Genomic DNA, 23,228 nt, shown 5'->3' on the forward strand with positions numbered 1-23,228 from the left:
AAGTGTAATTACATACGTTTGACTATAAGCAGTGACCCCATCACAGGCTACTGAATTAGACTCAGCAGGAGGAAAGAAGGATGCGAACCAAAGCAATGACAGTAAGAGGAAGATGCAGACAGGTAAACAACAGTGCTGTGCTAACAGTTAACGCAGGGGGTGGCCCAATGAGAGTAGAGGGGGAGAGAGAGTGAATAATCAAAGATGACCATCAGGTTCCAAGTCTGGAGGAAGGGAGAAAGATGGTAAAAAACAGAAAGGTCAGGAAAAGGGACAGAGTTGGTGATGAGAGAGAGAGTGTGAATATGAACATAATTTACATATCACCATTTTGCCAAACACAAGTTTGAATATTCACAGATACCAAACTCTCTTTTTTTTCGAGGAAAAAGAAAGTCTATTTCATAATTCCAGCAGATTGTCTAAGTTCTTTCAAATTTGAGCCTCTTAAAAGTCTTTTTTAAATCCCCAGTAATCTTTAAAAAAAATTTCTAAGTTTTTATTCTTTCTCCACTTGGATTCTCTCTATTTATAGATTTCTAGAGTCAGCATATACTTTAGCCCATTGTAAATACAATATTACATATCAATAAGATAACTAACGAGACCTGAAGTAGCTCAGAATAAATAGTAACTAAATTTCTTTTCAATTTTTTTAAGTGGTTAGGACTGTCTTATCTGTATTTGAAGAATGTTGTAACTCATTCTTGGAAACCACGTAAATTTTCTGAATGTCTTATCTTAACTTAAATATCTAAATGTAGATGTCAAGCTCCTGAAAGATTTTAATTCCTGCAGTCTTTTGAAATTTGTGACTATAAAAAGCTATTGTGTGGCCCAGGCAGGTTGGCTCAGTGGATTGAGTGTCAGCCTGGCATATGGATGTCCCAGGTTCGAGTCCCAGTCAGGACACACAGGAGAAGTGACCATCTGCTTGTCTGCTCCTCCCTCTCCCCCTTCTCTCCCTTTTTCCCTCCTGCAACCAGTGGCTCATTTGGCTCCAACATTGGCTCCAGGTGCTAAGGATAACTCATTGGAGTGTCAGCATCAAGTGCTAAAAACAGCTCAGTTGATTGGAGCATCAACCCTAGACAGGGTTGCTGGGTGGATCCCAGTCAGGGCTCATGCAGGAGTCTGTCCCTCTATCTCCCCTCCTCTCACTTAAAAAAAAAAAAAAAAGATAAAAAAACAAACCTATAGTGAGAGAATTTTGAAAGTTGTTCTCGGATTTCCTTTTGCCCTTTAAAGGCCAAAATGTATGTGAGAATGGTACAATGAGTGACATAAATAATATTTCCAATGAAGAACAAGCCCAGATTGTCCTGGACAAGTAGCTCAGTTGTTTATAGCATTTTCCCAATACTCAAGGTTATGGGTTCAATCTCCAATTAGGGCCCATATAAGAATCAACTGATGAATGCATAAATAAGTGGAATAACAAAACAGTATCTCTCCCCCCCCCCTTCTTCTTTCTCTCTCTTAAAAAAAAAAGTCCAAATCTTGAACTTGAAGAAGAAATAAACAGATGGATGGAAGGTTAAATGCTCAGAAACAAGATAAAAATGCTCTAAATTCACTAGGCAATAAGAGCTGTAGCTGAGGTTGTAATTTTCCACCGCAAGGTAGGTTTAGATGGATCTGAGTAATAAAGTAGAAATAGAAGTACTGGCCCATGATAAATGATCTAAGAATATCTTAGTGAGATATATAACATTAAACATAATAAGTACTTTCAAAGATGGCCACAGAATGCAAGGTAGGCACAGAAATCTGAACTGTCATACTTGTAAACCCCATCACCTTTTTCCATGATCAGTGTCCTGTCATCTCCCTGGTGGCAAGCTCAAAACCTGAAGCATCCTGGAGTCCTCCTTCTTCCTCCCCTAACATTTGAGCAGTTGCCAAGTCCTACAAATGCCACCTCTATTACATTTCTTCCATCATCCCCTCCTTTCCATTTGACAGTCACAATCTTCATTTTCAATCTCTACATCTGGTCTACTGCAATCACTTCCTACCTCTCTTCCTACCTCAAGCATTTCCCCCATTTTGTTGCATTTATATAACCCCTGTCAGATCAATTTCCCTAATATGTATATGAGCTCACCATGCTAAAAAATGTTTTCAGATATTCCACAAAATAACTCAAATATTTTGCTACCTTAATACCCAATGTTCTGGTCCCATGCCCTCTCTGCTAATCAAATGTGGCAACTTACTCTTATTTATACTTTCCCAACAACCTGGTTGCTTTTACACTTTTCTCTCAGACTAACATTATCTTTCAATGTCGCGTCCTGGTTTTCCTACAATCTCTATTCAAGGAAGCATGAGCCACCCCTTAAGGCCACCGGAAGTGTGTCTTCGCTAAGAAGAGCTCTTTCCCCAATTCTTGTTATGCTCCACTATCAATTCTTCTCATGAACATTTTCAGGGAGTAGAATGCAAGCCCCTGTGTCACACACTGTAGACAGACAGGTCTGCCCTCGTCCTTCTGGTAGTTCATCACCCCCCCACACCCGCCCTGACATCATCACCTGTACACTTCCCTCAGCTCTCTCTCCAGGTGCACTATGTAACTGGAAGATTAAGAGCTCAGTGAGTAGTTGTTGATTTGAACTAACTAAAGTGAACTCCCTGGGTTCACCACTTTCCTGAAGAAATTCCAAGACTTTTCAAGAAATATCTCCAGCCACAGCAATTGTCTTTATGTAGTCAGTAAACTTTCAAGCAGTTGAAATACTATGAATTGTTACGTTAAATTCCAGAATTAAATTCCAGAAATTTCCAAAAGAAAATAAAAACAAAAGGTTTTGTTGAAGCAAAAAAGTCCCACTTACAATTCCATTTTTTCCATTCTAATGTTAACTATGTAATTTGCTCACAGGATGAAACAAGAATCTACAATTATACCACTGTGGCTTCTTGTGGTGGTGGTGGGGGGGAACGACAGTATTATTATTAAACTTAGCCTTGTAATAACATTAAACATAATAAGTACTTTCTTTCTTTTTTTTTTTTTCTTTTTTTTTTTTTTTTTTCATTTTTCTGAAGCTGGAAACAGGGAGAGACAGTCAGACAGACTCCCGCATGCGCCCGACCGGGATCCACCCGGCACGCCCACCAGGGGCGGTGCTCTGCCCCCCAGGGGGTGATGCTCTGCCCATCCTGGGCGTCGCCATATTGCGACCAGAGCCACTCTAGCGCCTGAGGCAGAGGCCACAGAGCCATGCCCAGCGCCCGGGCCATCTTTGCTCCAATGGAGCCTTGGCTGCGGGAGGGGAAGAGAGAGACAGAGAGGAAAGCGCGGCGGAGGGGTGGAGAAGCAAATGGGCGCTTCTCCTATGTGCCCTGGCCGGGAATCGAACCCGGGTCCTCCGCACGCTAGGCCGACGCTCTACCGCTGAGCCAACCGGCCAGGGCCTCATAATAAGTACTTTCAAAGCAAAACCCTAAACTAGACCAGGAAGTCTCTGCTGGTAGATTTAGCAACTAGACAGATGAACACCACACAAAGCAAAGAGAAGGCTGGTGGCAGAATGTGCAGACAATGACAGGAAAAACCTTAAACCTCACTTGCCTCTTTGAAGTTCAGACCTAAGAGTCTGAACAGCTGATCTCAACTGCCAATCACTGCAAAAGGACACATGTGATTTCTAAGGGCTCAGAGGATACAGCTGTTAGATGTCAAACTGAATTCCCAGATAAGCGTGCGAGTGAAGAGCCACTCTGCATCTACCAAGATAGGCTCTGCTCCTATGGTCTAATGATGGCAAAACATTTAGGTGGGTATTAGCTTGTCCCAAAAAGTAGAGGTGAAAGCTTCTTTCTCTTTTGTTTTCAGTGGCTCGTGCTGCTTTCAGACCTGCCAGTGAGATCTGTAAGAGAAAATCACTTTTGGTTTTGTTCCAACTTCTAATTCGATACTTTGGCAACATTTGAAATGGATAAGAGCTGTAAGCTCCTATCTGCCTCAGGTGACAACTAAGATAAGAAGCACACAGTGTAAAAGTGATGAGAGCTTACTCCCCAAAAGTAACCTTAAATGTCGCTTTTTAAAGGAAGTTTGTTACTTCGAGTCACACTAAGCCTGAAAATATCTTGCAAAGAACACTGAAAGATCAAATTATTGGAAAATTGTTTTGCAAACCTGTGTTTTAGCTGAAACTTTGGCGGTCTTTTTGAAAGATAATTCCATGTTAACTATGAGAATAAACTGGCAATCAAATTCATCAGGTCAGGATGAGCAGAAATATGGGGAAATTGTTTTTGCAAGTAGTAAACAATATTTATTTCTGGTTAATAGTTTCCTGTTGCCAAGATGGGCCCTAGTGAAAATAGGGCTGTTGGTTGCTTTTAATGAAATGTCAAAGTGTCCAGAATCAATAATTGTTTACTGTACAACTCCCCTGTTTCAAATAGCTACCCTGCCCTGGAAGACACGCCAAAGCAGGAGATACAGCTTCTGCCCTAGAGGGAGCTTTGCTAGAGAGTTGAAATAAAATAAGACAAACACTGCAGCATCAGAGGACAACATAAGACAATGCTGTATATGGCAAATCTTCTATTGTGAGGCACAGACAACAGGAACAGGGGAATTTAAGACCTAGAAAGATCTTTTGTGTTTACTGGCACTATTTTATAAAGAAAATGGAACTTCATTCGGACCCTACTGAACCGTTTTGGACAGGCATTCCTAGAAGGGCAGAGAAATCCACTGGGCACAGAAGTCAGACTTGCCACAGTATAAGCCAAAAGGAAAATAGAAGCTGATTAGACTATAGGTTCAAACTAAGAAAATATAAGAATTAAGTTAGGTAGGTAGATAGGTAGGTAGAACCAGGATTGTTTCACACCACTTTGTACAATTTTGTATTTAATATGTGTGTGTGTATATATATATATAATGTATTGAATTTATGTGGTAGTTAATAAGAAGCCCTGAGGAAGATTATATACAACAAAGCTGTTTGTTTAGGGAGAGAATATATCACATAAATAGACAAGGAGATGAATCCTCTCTTATGACTAAAATGTGTTTTCTTAAAAGGACTGACCAAGGTGTGGTCTTAGGTTGATTTCCAAAAAGTTGTCATATTTCCATCAACCAACTGAACACTTGGGTCAATTTTCTTGACACTTTATCTACAACAATGTTCCAGTGTCTAAATGCCTGACATGGAATAAATAAGACTTTTAGAGGATAAAACAGCTACAGTTTCTTGAGCAATTCCTATGAGCACTTTGGCAATAACAGTGGTGCTGGATTTACGGAGAGCTAAGCAATATGCTAAACGTCTTACACATTTCTAATTTAATTCTCACCACAATCTAATGTTGGTAATATTAACTCAGTTTTATAGTTGAGAAATCCAAGTTTACAGTAGAGAAATAACTTGCCCAATACCTGGAGACCAGCAAATGTAGATGCAAAGATTCAAATCCAATCCTGCCTGACTCCAAATCCCAATGACTAAACTTCTTACCTAAACTTACTTGTCCCTAAGAGGCATCACTGAGAGAGAGAAAAAAAAAGAATTTGTTAAAAGGAATACATGATCCTTGCAGAGAAAATCATAACAGTGTCAAAGCTTCATTGTGGGGGCAGTAGATGTTTTTGGAAATCTAACCATGTGTATTTCCTATACTTTAATTTCAATAAGACATCACTCACCAACGTTATAGACAAAACTACTATGTGATAAAGTTCAAGTCCTGCCCTAGACACTCAGTATCTGTGTGGTTTGGCCAAGTTACTAAAGCTCCCTGAGCCCCATTTCTTCACCTGTAAAATGTGGATAATATCAATAGCCATTCCACAGAATTGTTCAGAAAATTAAATAATATTTCATGAAGTACTTAGTTCAGGGTTTGTACCCAAAAGGTAATGAATTAATATTTGCAACATTTATTATTAGGTAAAATGAGACCTGCTTAATAACATAAATCATTACAAAGTAAATATATAGTACAATAAAGCACCCTTCCTCTGAGTCTCCCACCACCAAATTCTTACTTTTCCTTTAAGATTTAGCCCCAAAATAACCTCCTCCAAAAGTCTCTTCTACCATCACAACTCCCAGGCCAGGCAGAGCAGATGTTCTCATAATCTCCTGTGTGTGAGTGAGCATGCATGTGTTTTTGCCATTTCACTGAGCATTTTGTACAATTGTTATCTATTATGTCCTGCCTCCCTCATTAGGGGGAAGAAAAAAAAAGGACAAACTCTGAGGGAAAAGACTCATCTCTAAATACCTGATGTGTTTATATCCCAAGTGGACTGACAGATTACTGATATAGTTTCTAAAAATGTCAAATTTACGCTGATAAAAGCCCTGGAATAACGTATCACAACAAACACCATTTTAGGATGAACTAAGATGTTTCCCACCAAGTCTTTGGAGAAAGACATCTTTCTAGGAAAGTGAAATGTCCTCACATTAAAATAGTAAAATGCTTACACAATAGGTTTAAGGTAATAATAAACAGTGAAAAGCTGAGTGATGTCACCATGGATAGGTCTCTTGACAACTAACATTTATATCATTTAAACAAATTTGAAAATCTTAGGGGAAAGTATTATTTTTTTTGTATATATTTTTCTCTTTGGATTTTAGGTATATAAACCTTGTCTCTGTAACATAAAGCTTTTTATTTTAAAACATAAAAATTCTGCCTTATAGCCTGACCAGGCGGTGGCGCAGTGCATAGAGCATCGGACTGGGATGCGGAGGACCCAGGTTCGAGACCCCGAGGTCGCCAGCTTGAGCGCAGACTCATCTGGCTTGAGCAAAAAACTCACCAGCTTGGACCCAAGGTCGCTGGCTCCAGCAAGGGGTTACTCGGTCTGCTGTAGCTCCACGGTCAGGGCACATAGGGGAAAGCAATCAATGAACAACTAAGGTGTCGCAACGAAAAACTAATGATTAATGCTTCTCATCTCTCTCCATTCCTGTCTGTCTGTCCCTATTTATCCCTCTCTCTGACTCCTTCTCTGTCTCTGTAAAAAAAAAAAAAAAAAAAATCTGCCTTATAATATTTTTTTCATTGTCTGTAACACCTACTGCCTTCCTGGCATATACTGGAAATTTGGTTTGTTTGTTTGTTTTTGGACTAACTTAGTAAGTTCTTCCTCTTACCCAGCACTGGAATGCTTTCAAACTACCTTCAGAGATCTCACCTCCAGTATCTTCCTCAGGATCCTCTAAAGGAAACCAGGTCTCAAGAAGTGCTCCATGAAGGAGGCGTTCCCAGTACCAGGCTGACCCTGCATCTCACACTCTCCAACTTCCTTACAAGGTACTCAACCTGAATCCCAGACAGCAGATCACCCAGGGAATGCATTATTAATGCACAGTCAGGTAGTAGAAGAAAAATATCAGTAACTGTGAGTGTAGGAACCTGCAAGCCTTCTCCTCTCAGACATTCTGAGGATGCCTCCCACTCGGTCCTCCCCTCCCAAGGCCCGCCACCGCCACCATCCTTGCCCTTTCCCCAGACATCGACTTACTTAGCCATCCCACGCTGGGAGTGCGCCGCACTCGAGGGTCATCGTCCAAGGTGTGGGTTGATAGGCAGGGCACTGAGTTCTCAAGTGGGCTGCGGGCTTTAGTGTCAGAAGCAGAAGACGGGAGGAGGAGGAGGACACATGAGCAGTCACAGCAAGGATGAGGATGGAGCATTAATTAAGAAGAAAAAAAACTAAAGCAAATCACACAAACGGGTTAAAGAAGAATGACATATTACATCCACACACACCACCTCCCGTGACTGTGCATCCTTTGATAGAACAAACTCCAGCACGGAATGAAGAAGACTTTTAAAAGATCACATTCAGTCACTGTAGCTCCCAAAGTACCAGTGCACGATCTGCCCTGTGGTTCTAATGCACAACATAAGGATTGTATCCAGAGGAAAGATTCACATAGTGAACATTAATCTCAAAATGTAAGGTCAAGACTGTTAAGAATTTTGCAGCACATAAGCACACACACAGGGAAGTCACAGTTTTGTGAAGCATGGGAGCAGGGGGGCTACATTAGTAAGGAGCTTTCTTATGATCTACCCAGCAGACCCTTGTATAGATCCTTGTGCACAAATGTAGAAAAGACATTCCATACTTCCACTCCTGAAATATTTTCTTTGGTGAATACAGAACTGATATACAATTTCTTTTGCCCACTGTTTTTCAGCCCTTCAGAAACATGAGACTGGGATACAGATACATCAATACCTAAATACAAACCCATTGAGAAATAAATGCATGTTACTCCTTATTTCTGATGCCCTTTCTTTCATACTTATTTTACTATAATTTTAATATTTGGTATACTCATGCCAAACCTTAGACCACATCCAAGACAAAATAATGATGCGGGCTAAATATGTACATAGCATGGTTCCTCCAGCTATTTCTTTGCCAACTGGACAGCACCATCAACTTTGGCCTGAAGACAGTTTTATGTGGGTTTCATGTCATCTATTTTTCTATTCTCATGAAATGCCTCATTCTAAGGCTCGTGAGAAAGAGGCAGCATAATTATCCTTCAGGGAAGGACAATGAGGTTGTAAATATCTAACCATCACACTACATACAATTCAGTGTGAGCGACTTTTTCTCCCTTAATATTGAAGACAGTCACTTAATGATCGAGGCAATAAACAAAGCATATCCAACCAAAAGCAAAGATTAGAGAATCTATTCACATAAGCTTACAAATGACAGGGCAAACAAATGGTCTTCTTAAGGCAACTGAAGATTTGGGAGGTCAAGTTTTAAGTTGAATCATTTACAAGCTAATGTAATTTTATGGCCAAATTTGGGCATTCAGCACATTATAAAATCTAGAAACATTTTTGTCAATTTATCTGTCTGTGTTTAAATGCTGTAAATAAAGCCAGCACTTGTGAGTGGGCCATCTGTGCCAGCACCTGTTTGAGGCAAATCTGATGTCTTCTCTTTGCAATCTGGGTTTTTAATTGTTTCCCATAATTGAACTTCTTTGCAAGTTTTTATTGCACTAAGAAAAATGATAAAGGGAAATGAACCAGTTGAGATTACTCCAAAATTGCTTTTGTCAAGAGGGAGGCATTTAGAAATATATATTTCCATACTGAATCAAGTTTCATCTCCTGTTTCTTTTGATAATCAAGTGACCTGCTTCAAGAGCCAATGCTCCTTCAGGCTCAGCTAATGGAAATGAAAGAGGCTAGACAACTGGCAGCCACTGGTCTGGGCCCAAGCAGGAACCGACTGAAATCCCAGGTCGATGAGAACTGACAGAGGTTGGTAATACAAAGTAAACTCAACAGAGCATTCACACTCTTTAGCTTCTAATCAGTATGGATCTCACTGATACCATGGCTTGTTCCTAAAGTAAATACAGGAGATCAGCAGCTGCTCCAAAACTCAGGTGCTAATAACTAACTTTCCCAGTAGCTTCTCTCACCTCTGCTCGACACGTCAACGTGTTATTTGTTGGAAACTAAAGCTGGAAACTCCTTTCTGCATAGACAGTCTCCACTGACACTAAGCCTCACCATCAAGAGAACGGGGGAGTGAAGCCTGGCACACACGCACAAAGAACCTGGCTCCAAAGACAGCCATGAAAATGAAACTGCCCATAGAGACTTGGCACCTGGGTTTTAGCAAAGCTGACTGGAGCCATCTGGCTGCTTTGCACCATGAAAACTGGGAGGCTCACAGCATCCATTACTTGTTGGCAAATTCCAACATTTTGATTTGTTGGACCCTAAGCATACTTCTGTGCAGAAAGAGATAGAAACTCTGTAACACTTTCATGTTGCTTCTTCTCTTCACAGTTACTCAAAGGGAAAATTTTGAAAAGTTGTTCCCAAAGCTGGAACTGAACTTTCTATAATTATACCATGGCGATAATATATTAGTGAACACCTTTTCCAAATAATGCTTTTATTGTATCTCTTCTATATTTAAGCTACAAAACAAACAACTTAGCTTTGCTTCTGTCTTACAAGTTCTTTTTCAAATCACTTTTGCCTATAAACCAGGTAGAAACTGATTTATATTCTTGAAACTTGATAAGGAAAGATATCTAACTCTAAAATTTTGGGGTGATGGTTGTCAATATTTAGACTGTAGAAAATGATGGTGTGAAGAGCACCTCATTTTTTTTTTGATGATTCATGCTTCCCTTGAGAATCAACTTGTCTAAAACCATCAATCCCAAACCTGTTCAAGTGAGAAGGGTGTCCCTATTTGAATTATGCAAGTAGACCAAAACAATGCTCTTGAAAAATTCTTTTTTTAACAGTCTTATTAAAAAAGCAAATAAATTTTACTTATGTTAAAGTTTAAGACTCAGGTTTGCAATGTTGTATAATCAAATGGTTACTGAGCACCTAGTATGCATTTCACACTGTTATTTAGCCAGGAAGTTTAACCCGAGTATAGCAGCATTTGATGTGTAAACATGAGACAGGTTGTCTACAAATTCCATTTGGAAAAGCCAATAAAGACATCCAACTGCCATGTTCCTCATATATTTCTGCCTAGGAATAGAATGACCTCCATAGTCCTTCACCATTACAGGGTCACTCAGAGAGACTTGGATTCACTGATGTGTAGAAAATAAATTACAGTTGAGGAAACTCATTACCCTTTGTAGTTGAATTAGCATATTGTTATTAAGTAAGTAGGCTCCTCCATTTTTTATGCTTGGGCAAGTTATCCTACATTTCTGAGCTTTAGGTTTTTCATCTGCAAATGGAGATAATGATATAAGCATTAGGTAGAGAACAATGTCTGGTATATAACAGGTGCTCAATTGATGGGAGGTGTTATTATCATTACTATTACTACTATTATCATTGACAAAATGATGCCTTCTTTGTTCAACATCCGAAGGGTGTTGGAAAACACTACAGACACAACCTTAGCCTACTCTGAATTTAAAATATGATTCTTAAGATATCAAATTCACAAACCTAAAACTCATCTCCTCTTTGCCCTTTGTGTTTGTACTAAAACAGGGACTGAGGAGAATGAGGCATGCTTAATCAATCTTGGAAGGCTTTCATTTTATTCCCCCTTATTTCTTTTGGTAAAATGCTTATATCTTATGTCTTTATGTTGCCTTTCCTCCTTTCCTCGGGTGTGCCTATGTTTCCCTCTACTCTTCTTGCCACTTCTCTTTCAGATTGACCAGGACGTGACCCCAGATCTACGCCTACACTCCTGTCTTCTCTTAGAGGACAGTAAGGCTTGAGACAACAAAACTTAACAAGGGCAGCTTTATCAAGGACCTTAAGCCTTCAAAGAAAATTTGCTCAGGGTTGGCAGAAGCAAATCAGTGAAGGGCCCTTTAAGTATGTGGTTTTTTGCAGAGAGGGAGAAATAGAGAAGAGTAAACTTACGTGTAGTAGGATAACACAAAGAGAACCATTCCATCCACCCCAGACTATGGCTAAGTAAAACAGACTGGCAATTAGTGACATTCTAATGTATGTTTAGTTCAGGGTAACAGCCTGTTATATGTATATTACTTAGTGAGAGCTAAAAACTGGCTTTGCTCAGACATACTGATCAATTTTCATACTCTAAATTTAAAATATTATAAAATTCATAATTGAAACCTTCTTTCATGTTATTTGGCATCTAGAAAGTTGATAACAAAAACACTGTTTAAAAAATAGAACTCCAAGAATGTTTTCATATGTATAGTGGAAGAAAATAATTGAGTGATACAGAAAATAACAGAATACAAAATAAAGGTGCCGACTTGAAGCTCTGCCCTCTGTTTTAAATCTGAAAGGCACTATTTGCCCCTTAAAATATTTCTAAATAATACCTGCTCCTTACAAGTATAGCTCATGTTATACTTAAATATTTTCACAAAGGTATCTTAATCCTGGTTGTAGACACAGAATAAGACATTACCACCCTTACTTTATAGATATAACAACTGAGGCTCAAAAAGGTTATTTAAATTGCTCAAAATCACACTACTACTAAGTATAAGTCCATTATTAGAATGAAGGCTTTGGAAAAGATAGCACCAGGTCCTCAAGAAGATTATAAAGTAAGCCTTTAATGTCAAAATCTAAATCTTCAACTTTAGTGATATCTTTTTTTAATTAAATTTTTTTTAATTTATTGATTTTAGCAAGAAAGAAAGGGGGAGAGAGAGAAAGAGAGAGAGAGAGAGAGAGACAGGAACATAAATCTGTTCCTGTATGTGCCCTGAGGACCAAACTTATAACCTGTACACTTCGGGACAATGCCCAAACCAACCAAGCTATCTGGCCAGGGTTTGTGATATCTCTTATGCCTGAATCTTCACTGTCATAAAGAGCAGAACAGACTACCACATACTGGGAGGGAGTGACCCTTGGAGAAAAATGTGTTAGTGTTTATTTCAAAATCTGAACACTATAAATCTGGAAGATGGGTCACCTGCGTGGGGAACAGAAAGGAAGATCAGCATGGGGTCTGATAAATGAATTAGAAATATAATAAAAACAATAACAATAACTACTGTTATTAGGAAACACTTTCTTTCAGGTAGTTTTCTAGAAACTTTCCATGGAATGGCTCATTAAATCTAAGGCTGAGAAGAGCTTGGTCATTGGGTTTGGGCCAGGACGTTCATCTGTGCTATGCAAATGAATGCAGAACTGGAGTCCTGAACAAAACAGATGGATGGATGCTGTTGGGTTTGGAGAGAGCTGATTGTATGCCGAAAGGCACCTGGGAAGATGACTCATCTTAAGTTGTCGACCGACCCATCTCAGAAGTAGGGAAGCATGACGGACTGCTTCAGAGGACCAGAATCTTTGAGGGAGGGCAGGGACATGCTTGCCTTACCCGCTGATTCAGGGACTATGTCCGAATTAAAGGACATGGAGGGGTGGGGAGGGGATGGTCACAAAATAGAACTACCCAGGCAGAGACAATGAAGATAAGCTGGAATCCAAAACCCAGACAAAAAGCTAAGAATTTCTAAGGAGACTGAGAAAGCGGCCAAACCTGGCCATGGTCCCAGCCAGTGCCACCACATGTCAGCATCTAGGCAGCCTGACCTAATATCCAAACCAAACAGCCTGAAGACACCTAATCTCAAATCAGATCCAAAGTGACAAGAGCCTCGCTAATCCCACTGACATTTCCATGGAGCCTAGAATTACTATTAACAAAAACAATCGATTTCTTTCCATGGTTCATGGTTTGTCCCGTGTTGTTAACTGCTATCTATGTCACTGTAGGTAACAGCAACAGACTTTTTACAATACCTGAAGGGATTGTGCACTTACGTCAGAAACAGCCATGAGGTGGAAGGCGAGGCAGCAGCATCCTGCCTGGTAGATCACACCGAAAAAGGAATCCAGAGAGAAAGAAGTGGTGGCAACAAGTAGTGGGAGCAAGGGGATCGCATTTCTCAAACTTGACGAAAAAACAATAGTGGTGAGTTAGAGATAAAACCCAAAGGCTGGATCGGGAGCAGTCTATATCCCAGTAAATAGTACATAAGAGGCTATGTGTCCCCAGTAGAGAGCCTGCGGGAAGCAGCAGGGGGCCTGGGAGCTGGCTGCCTCGCTGGAGGGACAGCCTCTCCTCACTCCTCGTCTAGGTCTGGGGTTCTCAGTGTGGTTCAGTATTTCCCCGACAGCCGCCTAGCAAAACGTAAACCCAATGACAGGGGCAGATATTCTGTAAGAGGACTGTGACCACAGAGGGCTCCGACCTCTCCCATTGCTGCTGTGGTAGGCATACCACTTACCTCAGGGCAGAGAGAATAAATCAGCACAGACCAGTAAATTTCTTCCAAATAGTAAGCTACAGAGCAAATATCATTCCAAAAACCACTCTTACTTAACACAAAATCCTCTTCCTTAATTGTGTTTTAAACATATCACATATAATTTAATATCACTGGTTGAGTGATTACCATATGCCAATTACCATTCTAAACATTTTACATATATTATGTGATTTAATTTCTTTTATCTGTTTTATAGATATTAAAATTGATTCCTGAATTATATTTCTAATAAAAAAACAACAACTAATGAATAAGAGGCCAAGAAATTGTCTTAGGAAAAAATGACATTCAAACTGTAGGTCTGACTGGATGGCCAGTCACTTTCCAGTCAAAAGTATCTGTACTCCCAGACCACAGAGGGCAAGAAACTGATTTTTTTTGTACTTTTCTGAAGCTAGAAATGGGGAGGCAGTCAGATTCCCGCATGTGCCCAACCGGGATCCACCCAGCATGCCCACCAGGGTGCAATGCTCTGCCCATCTAGGGCGTCACTCTGCCGCAATCAGAGGCATTCTAGCACCTGAGGCAGAGGCCACAGAGCCATCCTCAGCACCCGGGCCAATTTGCTCCAATGGAGCCTTGGCTGCGGGAGGGGAAGAGAGAGACAGAGAAGAAGGAGAGGGGGAGGGGTGGAGAAGCAGATGGGTGCTTCTCCTGTGTGCCCTGGCTGGGAATCGAACCCGGGACTCCTGCATGCCAGGCTGACACTCTACCACTGAGCCAACCAGCCAGGGAAAGAAACTGATTTTTATGATAGTTTAGGATACACTGACAATAGCTTCGCCCAAATTTCCACCAAGGTAGTGAAAGCTGGACATTCAAATTAAGGCTCCTGAGTGACCCTGGTCCTCAAGTCAGGTCTCATTCATCTTTGTTAAGCTCAGATCATACCTAGCAAAAGTCTCCATGTAAATAAATGGTAAATGATTTTTTTAAATCTAATTATCCTATAAACCATGGCTTTTTAAACAGAATTGTCAGACAACCTTGTCATAAACAACTAAATATTTACTGAATGAATACCAATTAAGTATAAATTTTCACTTTCTAATAAAAAGCAAGCTAAATACATCTTACTTGATTTTTAAATACTAGAAAGGACTTAATGTTACTTTAAATACTAGAAAGGCTTACATATTATTCTTTCATAGTAAACCACAATAATACAGAACTATAACCTAAGTATATCATATGAAATTATTAGGCAGAACCACATGAAACTACCGACAGTCAACTTTATCTTACCCCCCAAAAATGGCAATTTCATATGGTTCAATCTGGAAAAAGTGAGAATATAGTAGGTAAAGGAAAATCCAGCACCGGAGGAAATTATAACCTCATTAATTTCTTCGATCAACACTAACTCTATAGAAATGCCTCAATTAATATATTGAGAAATTAACAAAAATTGCCTCAAATTTCGTACCTGGCATACATGTCCATCAGAATTTACAAACGTCTCAGACAAGTGGTAATTTCACAATAATTAGCATCTTGGAAACTAGCCTGATTTTTCCCTAATTTATTACAAATAAAAATGTTTATAATTTCTTTTTAAAAATACTAAGTTGTCTTGAATGACACAAACCACTTCAGAACCTTAAATACGAGAGTTAGTCTTTAGCTGTGGATATACAGTGATTGTACTGGTAGGGAATGTGATGATAAATTTTTGAAAACCAGCTCTCTAGCAGGGAGGAAAAATGTGTGTGTGTGGGGGGGTAAATTTTACTAATATAAAGGGTGTACAGCACACATACAAATAATAATAAAACACTCAATAATCTTGCAATTGCCTACCAATAGCCAGATGATTTTCATAGAATGTTTTTGTTGATTTTTACCAAAATTGATCTGTAGCCAACTTATAGTAACAACTGACAAACAAGCATAGACATATTAAACATCCATTATCATTCATGCTAATATGTCTATATTCCAATAGACATACTGAATATCCATTATCATTCATGCTAACACATTAAGACAAAAGTAAAACAATGAAGACAAGTCAGACTTCACTCATCTGTCATTAATGTCGGCAACGCCTTTGCAAAACTGAATACTGAAAGAGTATTTCCTCAATTCTTTGCGCTATTCACATTTTAATTGCTGTTATGGACTGAATATTTGTATCTTCCCAAAATTCATATCTTGACATCCTAACGCCAATGTCATGATATTAGTAGGTGGGACTTTTAGGAGATAATTAGGTCATGGGGACAGAACCATCTTGAATGGGATTAATGCCCTTAAAAGAAAAGACAGGAAAAAGATCATCTCTCTGCCATGTGAAAATACAGTGAGAAGGCAGCCATCCACAAGTTAACAGGAGGGCCCTCAGCAAATACCAAATCTGCAGCACCTTCATCTTGGACTTCCCAGACCCTGGAACAGTGAGAAGTAAATATAATGTTCAAGCCACCCAGTCTATGCTAATTTGTTATAGTACCGAGGCTGACTAAAATAACTATAGATGGTATATACTTTTAAGTTGAATCTGCATTATTAGCACATTCTTCATCCCTTGTTTAAGTCTAGAGACAAGTACCAATAAATCAAACCCTGATTTGTAGCCTTTGCTGATTCATATGGTATAAATATTATCATCATGGTCGATTTCAAATTACACATATGAAGTCACAGTGTGCAGAGTTGGGAAGAGGTGCACAGTGGCATGTCACTTTCTAGCATTGCTACCACACAGACACAATAGATGTAAACAGCCTCAAGAGCATAAACTATGGTAGCCCTGGCCGGCTGGCTCAGCGGTAGAGCGTCAGCCTGGCGTGCGGGGGACCCGGGTTCGATTCCCGGCCAGGGCACATAGGAGAAGCGCCCATTTGCTTCTCCACCCCCCCTTCCTTCCTCTCTGTCTCTCTCTTCCCCTCCCGCAGCCATGGCTCCATTAGAGTAAAGATGGCCCGGGCGCTGGGGATGGCTCCTTGGCCTCTGCCCCAGGCGCTAGAGTGGCTCTGGTCACGGCAGAGCATCGCCCCCTGGTGGGCAGAGCTTCGCCCCTGGTGGGCATGTGCCCGGTCGGGCGCATGCGGGAGTCTATCTGTCTCTCCCGGTTTCCAGCTTCAGAAAAATACAAAAAAAAAAAAAAAGCATAAACTATGGTAAAATACAGTAAAATAAAAGGAAGTGATAAATTCTGAGTATTCATTAACTTCACCTTTAATATAATTACTTAAGTACATGTTTATATCTCTATCATTTAATTTTTAATAATAGTTATGTTTAACAACCAGCTCACAAAATTCCTGGTAACAACACTTACGAGTAGAGAGGAGGTGGCTCCAGCATGCCACAGGGAAATAAAAACTTTCCAACTTTAAAGTATCTTCATAGATTTCAGCTATTCATTATATTGTTGCTCTCCTAACTAAACTGACAGTTTCACTGAGTATATTTTCTAGATCATGCCAAGTTCATCTAGGTTTTACATTAGAGATATCAGAATCTAGTTCTAACTGCAATAAATATAAGATTCTGGTTTATTAAAATAGTAGCAAGAGTTCCATAGTTCTTTATTTTAGAAATTTATCTGAAGAATATTAAGTAATTAAACCCTAACATACAAAGGCAACTGTATAAACTTATAAGTTAAGTGCCTCTAGAAAACCCAAAATTTTCCATCTGATAATTTACAAAAGTGAACCTTGCAGGCACATGAACTTCATTACTATAGAATCTCTCAAAGCCAGATCTGGCCTCTGGATACTGAAGAGGAGTCAGGTCGCACAAGGATCAATAATAACATGTTTAAGAGGCCGCCTCAAATTCCATGCTGCAGGGTGTACGCTGAAGAGACAGAAAGGAAAGGTCTGCCAGCTCCTCCTATTTGCTTTCTGACCAGCATATATAAATAACATTTCATAAGAGAAAAGGTGAAAGACGGCCGCAATTCCAACTTTCCTCTGAAGTACACAGATCTACTGATAGGATAAAAGATCGAGTGATGAGCGATATCAACTCATTAATTGTAATCCACATTCAGATACTTTCCCCTAAAGCAAAAGACCTGGCCTCCGACACCCATCTTTTCCCGGTCTCTACTCTGCCTGCACATCCAGGAAAAGGAGGCTCACACCGCACTGGTAGAAGGCGCCCTCCCTGTGTCTTAGCCATTCCTCTCTGCTTTGCATAGACAGAAATATTTGAATAAAACGCACTGTCTTGCTCTTTATACGACCACCTACTTCGTGACAAAAAAGAAAATCTTCAAATCATGTCATTTCATTTTGTGCAAGAGGGAAAATAGTAAGATAGAAAAGACAGAATTTTACTTTAATGGTCACAATTTTTAACACAAGAAGTGCTTTTAAAATAAAATATTTGTGACATCGGTTATAACTTCTTCATCCCATAACATTCCCAGCCACTAAATAATGCCTCTCTTCAAAAATACAATTTAAAAAAACCTACAAAAACCAGAACATTTCCGATCAGCAGGAATATTCCAGGCAATGGCAGAACCATCAAGTTATAATAGGAATGTTCTAGATTACATTCTTTCTTTTGTGAATGTTTTTATAATTAAGAACATTTTTATTTTGTCTATTTATAACTGGTTTTGCTTTTTAAAAAGTATATATTCCTCAATAAAACTGAACTTTTCATTTAGTTCTATTTAAGAACTAAAAAAAAACAAAACTCAACACTCATTAAGAAACTAGAGCGATGGAATGGTTCAAAAATATATCAGAGAAAGTTTGCAAATAGTAAACTTTCTTCTACACTACTATTCATTTTAATATTTAGTCAGAAAACCCAATTACCAGAAATGCAGCGACTGAGTTAAAACTCAGTTTATACAATTCAGTTAGCGCACCTTCTCGGTGACAGTGTTTCACGTTATTCTGAAAACGCAGCTGAGGGCAGTGAATTAGAAGGCCTCTGATCTATTCATTCCTCTTAATACTAAAAACAGGACTGGGGGTGGGATGGGAGAGACCTGCTTCTACCAGCTCAGTGCTCACCAATCTTTCCACCATGCCTTCACTTTCCAATACTCCATGGAAATTAACTTCTCCCTTCTCAGATTGTACCCAATCATGAAATCTATTTGAAACAAAGACAAACAGCACAGAAGACAGACACTTTACAGAAAACTCTGGTAAATGCAACAGAAAATAATGAATAAGACACACTATCTTTCCTGTTGCTATATAATGACATTAATATCCACCTTGAATCACTATTCTCACACCTAACTATTAAAATAAGATAATAAAAGAACAGATCGTTTTATCAGTAGAAAAATAATAGTGAGCCTTATTTTGATGATGATCATTTCTAGGCTGAACACCACCAGCTCACATAGCAAGTAATATGACATTTCAGAGCATTTACATCTTAGTCTGTCCTCCTAATTCTGACAAACTACCATGTCAAAAGTATAGTCCTTGATGTACTCAGTAATCTACAAGTCTGCTGAGTCATCTCAAATATTCAGTTGTTTCATTATAGCATTATGACCAAACCATCTCAGTCCATCAGAATAGATGTATTTGGAGCAAGGAAGGCATCTTGGTATCTGCAGCCTACAATAACCACTGAAATCTCTCCAACAGGTCTTGCAGACCTACCCAGTTGGATACAAAGTATCATTATGAAATGGCTGTGGCACGTGAACTTGAGAAAAGAAGAAATAGGGAGAGGGGGTTAAAAAAATGATGACAAGCGATGGAGTAAAGGTGAGTGAGACCGGTGAACAGAGCAGCAGCCAGTCGGCCCTGCATTACCATTATCAGGGTTGGTAAACATCCTACTTGCACTGGAGACTGTCTTCCCAATGTCAGCCAGGGATCGAAGGTTGGATTTCTTGGTTTGATGCCGGTGTTTCCGGAGTAAGGTGTAGGTCACCTTGTCCTTTAGGTCAGGTTTCAAAAGGCCTGTCTCAATCTGATGGTCAACAATCATCTCTGATTCAAAAACAAAGCAAAACAAAAACAAAAGTCAATCAATCACAAGACCACAAAGCTAATTCTTTACTCTAGCTTTATAGATGTCATCCTCATATTTAATATCAATATACTGTTTTCCAAATTTTTAACTTCCCACTTTATATGAAGGGTAAAAGGTACAGGGTGTAGGGATATTGGCATTACTGAGTTATAAATATTCCCATATTAATTATATTTTCTGGAGAGGAAAATTTGTCTTGTTCATTTTTTTATCCCAGTTAATAGTGAATTCACATTAATCAATTCTTCTATGAATAACACAATAAATCAGTAATTTATATTCTTCAATTAAGAAAAAAAAGGTAAGGTTAGGAAATTTCATGTACTCTATCACAGCAAGTATGCCAGAAATATAAATGATATAAAAAAAAAACCTTGAAGAGAACATACAAAATTTAAAGTACTGACATTATTGATTTTGTTCATCTAGTTCCCAAATTCTTCTGTAATGTATATTCTTTACATAATAGGACCAAGTAAAGGAAAACAATACCTTTCCCCATGTCAGGTTATTTGAACACCAATTAATCCAATAAAAACATTTAAACTGCAATAGTATGCCTCCAGTCTTATGCAGGAAGGGATGATTATCCATAAACACGAAGACAAAACCTATCGCACCCGTATTCCCAGGCGGTCTCTCACCCGAGAACTACCAGGCCCGACCCTGCTTAGTGTCCGAGAGCAGGTGCATTCAGGGTGGTATGGTCGTAGACAAGGCTTATTCTTGTTTAGATCCAACTCAAGTCTTTCCAAGATATTCCATTAGTCATTTTAAAGTATAACCTGACCAGAATTTTTATAAAATGTTAATATCTTAGTCTTACTATTTAAAAAGTAAATTTTCGGGCCCTGCCAGTTGGCTCAGTGGTAGAGCGTCGGCCTGGCATGCAGAAGTCCTGGGTTCGATTCCCGGCCAGGGCACACAGGAGAAGCGCCCATTTGCTTCTCCACCCCTTCCCCTCTCCTTCCTCTCTGTCTCTCTCTTCCCCTCCCGCAGCGAGGCTCCATTGGAGCAAAGATGGCCCAGGCGCTGGGGATGGCTCCTTGGCCTCTGCCCCAGGCACTAGAGTGGCTCTGGTCGCAGCAGAGCTACGCCCCGGAGGGGCAGAGCATCGCCCCCTGGTGGACAGAGCATCACCCCCTGGTGGGCATGCCGGGTGGATCCCGGTTGGGCACATGCGGGAGTCTGTCTGACTGTCTCTCCCTGTTTCCAGCTTCAGAAAAATACAAAAAAAAAAAAGAAAGAAAGAAAGAAAAATAAATAAATAAATAAAAAGTAAATTTTCTATGAGCTCTTTTATTAAGAATGATTTTAACTGTGTTTCTTAGAAATTGCTCCATGGGTGGCTCTGCTGAAGGACAAGTCTTACTCTAATAGATATTAAAACAGTCATGGAGATGTAAAATACAGCACAGGAAATACAGTCAATATTGTAGTAACTATGTATGGTGCCAGGTGAGTACTGGGAATATCACGGGGAACACTTTGTAACCTAGATGCCTAACCATTACGCGGTACATCTGAAATTAATACAAAAACAAACAAACAAAAAAAAAGAACACTGAATGTAAACTGTAACTGAAAAAAATTAAAATTAAAAACTTTTTTTAAAAAGGCAAAAGATTTATGCAATCTGAAGAGAAACCAGAGTATACAATATAGAGTGTATACATGGTGTGTTGTGGAATTATGCACCTGAAACCTGTATAATTTTGTTAACCAGTGTCACCCCAATGAATTCAATAAAAAGAGAAAAAAATTTTAAATAAGAAACCCTCTTTCTCACAAATCAGCATGTCAATATGGCACAAGCATAGCCTGGCGCACCCTGCCCCAGTCACATCACAATTTGACATTTCCTCTGTCTAAAATAGGACTCGGGACAAAACATCACAGAATCAGTGCAAGATGTGCAATAGCAGGGCACTACCTCATCACATGGAGGTAGAGAGCATTCCCTGCGTAGAACCAGAACAATGGATCCCATGTCCATCGTTCAGGTACATGGGTGCATCTAGCACAAATCAATATTTTCCCATTGCGCAAACTTCTCAGTATACAAAAATGAAGAAGAAAACAAGAGCTCTTCTCTTTTAAAAATCGGGAAAGAAATTGACTGGTGCTGGTGGGACAACAGCATCTCCTAAGCATTTCCAGCCTTTTGTTAAGAGAAGTTAGAAAGACTCAAGGGCATCTGCTCGGGCATACTATATACCTCTCAGCAGCTCATCTTTGCAAAGCAAGACTCACAGAATTGGCCGCACAGCCTATGGCCGGAAACTAATGCTTCCCAGAGTGTACAACTAGGTATTCAGGAGCCAAGCAGAGGCCGAATCCAGGATTTCCCATCACATACCTTACACAGACATTTCTGTCAAAATGTCACATAATGCCAGGTCACTTGGTAGAGGCTAGGCAGGGCAGGAAGAGTTTCTCTCCCATCGGAATGTTTTGGTTTGACAATGGCTTTTAGCTCTGAGTATTTAACTACGCAAACCCTACTCAGTACAACTCTCAGAGCTGATTCTGTAATTACAAATAACCTGCTCCACAGCAAAATAATTAGGTGCCACTGCACACAACCCCTGTGCTTTCCCTTTAAGTCTTGTTCAATGTGAAAAGTCCACTTTACAGAAGAACCACAAAAATATAAACAGCCCAGCGTATCTGCTACAAGTGCTATCAAACTCCTACTCTAATTCCAGGGTTGTGGATTACAGTGTTGCATATCTACCCGTCCTGGCAGGGCCTCCCTCTATGCTTGCCCTCCCTTGTAACCGCAAACCCTTCCTACCCGCGCACAAGCAGCCCTGGAAATCACCAGCTAGAACAGGTGAGAAGATCTGCGTGGCGTATGCCCTTCATTAAGCTTCCAGAAAGACGGCCCACGTTGCAGGGATCTCTTTAAGCATAAACTACAAAACCTTTCAAGGAAAGTGGAGGCAGTAACATTTTACAGCTACACTGAAATTAAGCCCTTCAGTATTCAAAGTCCCACAGACGTTACCAATGGGGAAAGAATGTGCCAACTCTAGATGACAGCAGAGACGAAAGGCACCTGGGGAGGCATCAAGTTCAGCCTCTTCTGACACAGGTGAGAAAAGACTCGCTCACAGACATAGCCTAACTAGAGGTAACACCCCTCCCCCCAGTAAATCCAGGATCTCTGATTCATAGTTTAAATCTTTTTTCCATATCACGAAATATTTTATTTAAAATGGAAGCTCTAGACCAAAAAAAAAAAAATGTTTTTAATATATGCAGAGCTTCGGCAAACTAACAGAAAGATGGACATGCAACAGAAAAAAAGGCCAAAGGTGATAGATTTTTAAATCTATTTTTAATAGATTTGAAATGTTTTGAAGCCATTAAAATGTTTATATTTACATTTAATGACATCGAAATATATTTTGTACTGTTTTTAAGTTTGAAAAAGCAAATTAAGGTGTTATA

General features: G+C 39.6%; 1 protein-coding gene across 5 annotated transcripts in view; it reads right to left on the reverse strand.

Annotated features, from left to right (window-relative positions):
* The window catches only part of SLC4A4 (solute carrier family 4 member 4), a 432,895-nt gene that overhangs the window by 178,166 nt on the left and 231,501 nt on the right, over window positions 1–23,228 (reverse strand). For 3 of the 5 annotated variants that reach the window (XM_066280763.1, XM_066280765.1, XM_066280766.1), the window contains exon 6: window positions 19,550–19,729. In XM_066280763.1, coding sequence (XP_066136860.1) covers window positions 19,550–19,729 — 180 coding nt within the window. The remainder of the gene's footprint in view (window positions 1–19,549; window positions 19,730–23,228) is intronic. The other 2 variants (XM_066280764.1, XM_066280767.1) reach the window with 1 other exon arrangement.

Source organism: Saccopteryx bilineata, chromosome 5 (genome assembly GCF_036850765.1).
Source record: "Saccopteryx bilineata isolate mSacBil1 chromosome 5, mSacBil1_pri_phased_curated, whole genome shotgun sequence".
Taxonomy (NCBI): domain Eukaryota; kingdom Metazoa; phylum Chordata; class Mammalia; order Chiroptera; family Emballonuridae; genus Saccopteryx; species Saccopteryx bilineata.